Raw genomic sequence first — 7937 nt, forward strand, 5'->3', positions numbered from 1 at the left:
CTTTAAGAGCACATGACACTGAAATATATTGCTTGAAGCACATCTAACCTCTTTTTGCAGTGGTCCTATGAACAGCATTATATAGAATGAAAACATTTAGTTGACATTTCCGGGAAACAAATATAATGTGTGCCATACTTTGGGGATATTCATTGGCCTCTCTCAAGGTTTAATAAGTTGTCACGGTCAATTCACTGTCTTCCAGTAGTCCTTGCAAGCTGTTAATTTCAAAAATAAAACATTAAATTCCAAGAATCAAAGTTTCCAAGCAACCAAACCCTGCAAACAAAACTATTGTACATGATATTTACATCTTTGTTGCCTGGGAATCCTGTTGCTGCTCCACACCTCACTCCAAACACTTGCTGAAAGCACTGAATGGTTCTTGCAGCTGCAGATGCCTTGCCGTTTAGGAAAGATCAAGTCACAAACACGTAGATCAGAGAGTTACAATTCTTGAGTGGCTGAGATAGTGATGAGTAACCAAGAGCTGGTCGTTCTGAGCGTGGGAGGTGTGAGATTTGTAACCCGGGCTTCTACCTTGCAGCAGTTCCCTGAGTCCAGGCTAGCACGGATGTTGAAGGATGATGACCGGGAATTTAAACTGGTGAATGGAGAGTTTTTTGTGGACAGAGATGGAACTTTGTTTAGTTACATCTTGGACTTCTTGAGGACTCTTCAGGTCTCCTTACCTACTGATTTCTCAGACTATCAGAGGCTGCAGAGAGAAGCAGAATTCTATGGGCTCTACCCTCTGGCTGACCTCCTGAGCCAGGAACACTTGCTAAAGCCGAGGCTGGAGATCTTGGAAGTGCACTTTTCCTTCCAAGAGATGCCGTCCTTTTTCCGGATCTTTGGTTCCTGCAGTACCACTGTTGAGACACTAGCTGAACAGATCACTGTGTTTACAGGGCAGCAGTCAAGACAGAGCTGGAACACCCCTTTTCCTTCTCAGAAACCACTCGTTCCACTTCCTTTGGAAAGACCTTCTCATCACGACATGACTTTTCAGTGTGGTACTGACTACTCTGCTGGTGACCAGTTTGTGGCCAGGTACTCTCCCTAGTGTGATTTCTCATTATGGAAATGTCTTCGGGACTTCTAGTTCATGAAGTACATGCTACGTGCTAGCAAAGCCCATTTTAAAGAAACTATCGGACAGCTGTCTGAGAGAAAATAAATATGTTTCCTTCTTTCTGCTAGTTTAATGTTATCTTTTTCTAGTTCTGAAATACCCAGTTTAATTTCTGTTACACTGATTTGCCTGTTCTTCAACTTTCTAAAATACTGTTCTTGATGCTTGTTTTTGAGTTCTGTTGGGTCTTTCTCTCGCTCTGCTCTTTCCTCCTCACTTGCTCTCCCAGGCTTTAGAATTTCATGGCATCAATGATGTTCTAGAAGACTTGAAAAACACAGAGTAAAATGAAGCAAAGGAAACAAAATAAATAAGGAGTGAACTACTGGAGAAGCCTAAAATCTCCAGTAGCTCATGGTCCAAAAGACTTTCATATAGAAAAGAGGAAAAAAAGAATGCCTAAACAGGGTTGAAAACACCAGTAGAACTAAGATTACAATTCAGGGACTGGAAAGTTTTTGTAGAGCCTTTTATTGGGGGGAGGGACAAGGGGTAGGTTATTAACTATATGCTACACAGTGGGTTTTCTTTGAATTCAGAGCCAGGTTCTGTTTTTATTAAGATTACTGTATATCAGTGATTTTTGTGATAGGAGTATCGTATTCTAATTACAACTTACATTTTTTTTAAAAAAGCTTTTGCTGGATATCTCTATTGTATGGAGACGTGTTCTTACTGTATAAGAAAATGTAACTTAATTTGTCCTCTGTGGCTGTTAGAACATCTGGAATTTTATGGAAATTTCATTGAAATACTTCCAAAAGGGTTATTCTCTCTGAATATATGAATCAACGCAGCAGTCTTTTGATGATTTAAAAAAAAAAGAATAAAGTTTATCTTTCTTCTAGCTTTCTTTAGCCAAGCAAGTAGAAGAAAAACTACTTTGCATTTGCGAAGCAGCATATTTATGTGCCAAACCTCAACTTTATAATGTATTACTGATTTTAATAGACTAACAATTTGTTGAGTAGGTTATGGCAACTTAAATAGTGGGGAAAATATTCCTGATTCTTTCCTTTATTTCTTCAGACTTGGTAAAAATTTTCTTCTGCAGATCAATAGAAAAGCTTATCTTGAGTAATGAAACAAGTCAAGTTTGATTAAGTTGCCTGCTGAATTTTTGTCGACTTAGTCTTTGTAGTGACATGGACTCTTCTGCCTTTTTTGTGCTTTCCATGAATGTTTGGTGTACTTTCCTGTGAACTGTGGAACAGTTTCACCCCTGTCAGCTTATGTATTTTGTAATAGTATTTTTACCTGACTTCTGTTCCTCGCAAAGTCTGGATAGATTCTTAAACTGTACTTTATATCAAGTAAAATCATTTGAGGCAATGTGAAAATGATTTTCATACTTGTTACCACAAGACCTGCTGTACAAGGTAACTTTGCAATAAATGTCACTGTTTGTAGAGAGAGATCCCGTGTAATGAAAAGTGATGCTGTTGGGGTGAATGTGACTTCACTGTCCTTTCCATCATTTACTCTTACCTGAAAAACGGTTGCAGCATTGTATAGAGCATGCCATTCACCTCTCCTCCATTAAATTAAATGAGATGGAGGTTATCACATGTATTGCATAAGAAAGTAAGTTTTGGAGTGGGGGTGAAAGAGAAGTGCTTCTTCCCCAACGTGTAGCTGGATGAACTGAGAATTACTGTTCTTATAATGAGGGAATCATTTACTCTTACCTGAAAAACGGTTGCAGCATTGTATAGAGCATGCCATTCACCTCTCCTCCATTAAATTAAATGAGATGGAGGTTATCACATGTATTGCATAAGAAAGTAAGTTTTGGAGTGGGGGTGAAAGAGAAGTGCTTCTTCCCCAACGTGTAGCTGGATGAACTGAGAATTACTGTTCTTATAATGAGGGAAAGAAAAATATATCCGGAACCTTGGTTACTTTAAACCCGTGCAACTGTGCTGACCTGCACCGTCTGAGGACCTGGTTTGTTTTAAAAAAAAATTGATTCCATCCTTCAGGAAGTAATTAAAGTGTGTTATAACTGCTTTTTTCTTATTTTAGGTATGTTTCCATAAAGCCTGACAATAGAAAGCTGATTAACGGTACTAATGTGCTAGGCCTGCTGCTTGACACTTTACTCAAAGATGGATTTCGCCTCATAAGCACCAGGACAGTCTCCGATGAAGAAAAAATCGAATGCTACAGTTTTGAAAGGATGAAGAGGGGAGCAGGCCTTACCGTCACAGTGAACCAAACCCCAGGGAGCTCCGGAGTAGCACAGGCAAAGAGAAGCCAAGTGCAGAAAGGGAAATAAAGGCTTTTCCTTTCATCTTTTGAAGGTGGAAGAGGGGTGTGTCAGCACTAGTGGCCTTTTTTTGTTGGCTTGTTTGAAACTGCAACTATTGAGGGAAGTAACAAACAAACAATTTTTTTTTTTTCAAGTATTTGGAAAAAAAAATTGCTTTCCTGCCTTTTACCGCTCCACCCTCTTCAACTAAATAAAAGAACCACAGATTCAATACTGGTTTTGTGGACCAGATTCCAGCATTTTCAAGGGTGGTTTTTGTTTTTCTCTGTGGCTAAAATTTGTATTAGGACTCACAAAAAATCAGCCATTCCTTCTAGAAAATTGTTTTTATGTTCTGTGCTAATCTGTAAGTAGATTTTAAATACTTGATAATACATGAAGAAATAACAGCTTGACACAACTGTCATCCTAACAGTTTGGCTGCAGGAGGAATGCAAACCTCAACGATTGAATATTGCTTCTATTGTCAAAAGATACACGTACACGGATTCTCTTGCAGTTAGCTGAAAGCAACGTAACGGAAACATCCCAAGTTGTATTGCCGTGCGGCTCCAGACATGAGAAAGTGGCTTTGTGAAGCCACCGCAAGTGTCCATGAAATAACGTGTTACTGTCTCTTGCAGAATACTCCTCTGTCCTCTCCTCCCTCTCCGAAGGCATTAAGCTCTTTGTCAGTGCTGAGAATTAAATGATAAAGGTCTTTGTGAACAAAGGGTCAGTTAATTTTTAGAGCTTTAACTATAAAAAGAATGAAAAAGTGACAAACAGTCCTTCAGATAGAAGAGTTAGTACTATTTTAAACAAAATGGTACAAAAGATTTCTTAATGCTTGTTAAATGCAAAACATATTTAGGAGGAAGGCTTGGCAGAAGTGGCTTTAAAAGCCTTGGGAATGTTAGCCCTGTACAATGCTTTGTAAAGATGCCAAAATTAGCTCAGGTACCAGGAGAGGTAGGTTAATGAGGCCTTATAAATTAAGAATCTTTTGTCCTGCCTTCAAGGCAGGGAAAGAAGATAGCAATAACTTCAAGGATTCCTTATTTGAATCGGACTTTTGTTGTTGATAAAACACCCTCTTTCCAAAGTTACAAACAGCCAAGTAGAGCTCGTTTGGGCTTTCTTGGCTGACTAATTAGATCTGGCTTTTCACTAGCTTTAAAATGTGAATTTATTATTTTATTTGCAGCACTTAAAAGTGGGGGAGGGGGTGGGAATCACCCGTCTGTTTCTTGCCCTTAGGAGTTTCAATGAAATGGATCTTCCCAGACTGGTGGTGCCACTATCGGACATCTCTTTTCTTTTGCTACCACTGTAGAACATTTTAGCTTGACACAAGTTCAGTGGCAACAGTGAGGTCCTCTTTGCTTGTTCTAGAGCTTTCTGGGTTGAGAATAACGTGATTATGGGATGACATCTCCTAAGCTGCTTACAGATTATATAATGTAATAAAAGTTGAGGAACGTAAGAGTGGATGCTTTCAGTTCAAATGAGATTTTTTTGTCAATAATGTCAATATGTTCGTATTTGTCTTGATATAAGACCTTTTTTACAGTGAGAACCATCATTCACTGCAACAACCTCCCCAGGGATGTGGTGGAATCCCCATCGCTGGAGGTTTTCAAGATGCGGCTGGACAGGGTGCTAGATAATCTCACCTAGGCTCCCTTTCCTACGAAAGGTGGGACCAGATGATCTTTTGAGGTCCCTTCCAGCCTGGCCTGTTCTATGATTCTGTGAAGACCTTCTGTGAAGGTCTGTGTCAGAAGGCCTATCATGGTGGACTTTGAGGTCAGACTGCTGATGGCAGCATTCGGGTGACACAGCAGACAAGCTGTATGGGATGACTGTCCCGACAGGTTGCTGTACTACAAAGACAACGCTACTTGTTTTCTAAGTTCATTTTGAGGTCCATGTACTGACCTTCCAGAAAAGTTCCCATTCCTCAAATTGGGATAAAACTGAAACCAATAATGATGAGTATTGAGTGAGTCAGTGACTGTGAATATTGTTGGTGAAGAGACTTGCCAATAATAGCAAGAAATACAAGACAAAAGTGACAACTTTTTACAGGGAAAGGAAAAAAAAAAGGACTTGAGGCTGTATTTAAACATCACGCCTTCAATGATGGCTGATAGCAGCAGTGTAAACTGAGACCAGTTTCAGAACCCCTTGTAGTAACAAAATTAGTCTACTTCACCTACCGCAGAAGTAGTGAGTTTATTTTCCTTGCACCCACTTTGAAAATTGAAGTTTGGATTACTTTTTTTTAAATAAAGTGAAAGAAAATACAAAATATTTCCAGTTTTAAAAAGCCCTGGGGTTTTAACCTGTGCCATCACTCATGCTCCATGGCTTTGGCAAAATGAATATTCAGTACAACCATTTCAGTAACAACTTGTGATGGGCTAGTGCTGAACACTTTCTGGTTCCCTTCGTGGGTTAATTTTTGTGCAGCACAAACATCATTCTATGAATGTAATATTTTGGCTTGGGAAAAACACACCAGTGCAAGTCCCTGTCCTGTAAAGAACCATACATGCTTTACCTTGACCTCGTGTAACGGCTCGCTGTGAGACTGTGCGTCTTTTTGAAGTGAAGCACGTGACTGTCAGCAAGTTTGGATTCCCAAAGTTCTTCTAGCATTTATTCTTACTTCGCACTGAACTGAGAAGTGTCACCTTCTGTCACTTGTGCACCTGCAGGGAACGTGACTAGGCCCTTACACAATGCTCTTGGTTTGGGTTTTTTTTAACTGCTAGTTGCCTAAATAAGTTTGAGAGCATGTGTGTGTGTCAGTAACCTCATAGAAATTTGGTGAAAGTGTCTGACTGAGACCAGTAGGATAACCATGACTTTTAATTGAAGATAATTTGGTATTAAGCTGGTTCTTCAAAGGAAAGCACCTTCCTGGATTTCTTTATACGGAAAGTGGAAGCAGCGATGGTTGCTACAGGTGGTGTAGCTTCAAGCTACAACTAAATGGCAGTAATCACAGAGGAAGGGGTGAAAGTATGTTCGTTTGCAGACAAATGAATATAAAAATAGCATCAATTTACTAGGAGGATCTTCAGCTGGCCTGGGTAGCTGCTGCCCTCCACCTTGCAAGATTATTTCTGTTACTGTAAAGTGTTGCTGAACCAGGATGGCAATTTTTCTGTGCCCTCTTTGGAGTGGCATGCAGCGCATCCCGCAGGCACTGAGGCAGTTATATAGAAGAAGTAGCTGCCAATATTTTTACTGTGCCTTCCCTTCTGAGGTCCCGAACAGGCAGCAATGCAGCAGAGAGCAGACTGCGTCGTGTGTCGTCAGCAGAGTGGTTCACACTGGTGCATTTCCACAGAAGATAACGGCTGTACAAGTAGAAGTGAATTTGGCTGATGGGAGCCCAGGTTAGCTATGAGTCTGAGTGACTTTAAAAGCCTTCTGGTCAAAACCAGATTATGTGTTAAACTGAGTACTTTCACCCAAATCTTGGCAGGCAAGTCAACTCTAGTATCTCACAATAAGATCTCTGCCGGACTACAGCGTATTGTTGGTGACTTGGTTGACTTTTGCATACGACCGAACCAGGAGCTCTGATCGCTCACATCTAGCTCTATTTTTGATTAAATCGGAATGGGATTTTGAAACGTTTAGGCATTTTTTTCCAGTGAAGTTGGAATTTGTGATCACTGACAACTTCTTCCAGTCATTGCCAACTTTCTCAAGAGAATTCCTTTTTCCTGGGAAGGTGCAAAATTTGCTGATTTCAGTAAACTTACTGCTGTATTTGCCTTTTTATTCTTCCTTGGATTCAGCAAAAATGTGGAAACTGTTCCACTGCCCGAGATGCTAGAAATTGCCTGCCGTAGTGCTGAGGGGCAGCCCTCTCCCTCACTTACGGTGAGCAGTGAGCTCTCTTCTGCTTTTTAACACACAAGCAGACTCCCAGAACAGGAAAATCGCTAGAGGGAAAGGAAACTAAAAGGTAAGAAAACACCGTCACTCTGCCCTACACAGACTGCAGTTTACATGGCAAAAGTAGATTGTTTAAATAGCTTGATCGTCTGATAGCTTGCTGCTAGATTTGCAAAAGGCAGATGATTCGGAAAGACAACACCTTATTTGTCTTTTTTTTTTTTTTCCTTATTTTCTTTCTTATTTTATAATGTTACTTATTTCCCTCCTTTATAGTTGGATTTCATCCTGTATTTCTATATTCAACACTATCAGGGGCTTTATCAATACAGTCTTGTGGATATCCCAACAGGACAGAGGCACCACACTTTTTCTGTCCCCGTTCTTACACCATGTTGACTTCCTTTCATAGTAATTGATTACATTTTTGTGCTTTTAAGTAATTTTTTGTCTGCTTCTTTACATACTGGGAAGTTCTCTTATGTCCTTCTTATCTCTTTGGGGGACAAAAAAGATCTCAAAATCTGTTCTGACTTTGGAGAAACTTTTCTCCACATTGGGCTGTTCCCACCTATTTTGGTTAGTTTCCAGTTTTCCAATGCTCAAAAATAACTCCTTTAATCTGAGCTAGCA

General features: G+C 40.0%; 1 protein-coding gene across 1 annotated transcript; it reads left to right on the top strand.

Moving 5' to 3' along the window:
- Positions 1–3413, top strand: KCNRG (potassium channel regulator). Its single transcript, XM_009586193.1, has 2 exons — positions 1–1053; positions 3161–3413. Exons 1-2 carry the CDS (start codon positions 476–478, stop codon positions 3411–3413), a joined length of 831 nt encoding a protein of 276 aa, XP_009584488.1. The 5' UTR covers positions 1–475.
- Positions 3414–7937: the final 4524 nt, after the last annotated feature.

The sequence above is a fragment of the Fulmarus glacialis genome, unplaced genomic scaffold (genome assembly GCF_000690835.1).
Source record: "Fulmarus glacialis isolate BGI_N327 unplaced genomic scaffold, ASM69083v1 scaffold38209, whole genome shotgun sequence".
In the NCBI taxonomy this organism is placed as follows: domain Eukaryota; kingdom Metazoa; phylum Chordata; class Aves; order Procellariiformes; family Procellariidae; genus Fulmarus; species Fulmarus glacialis.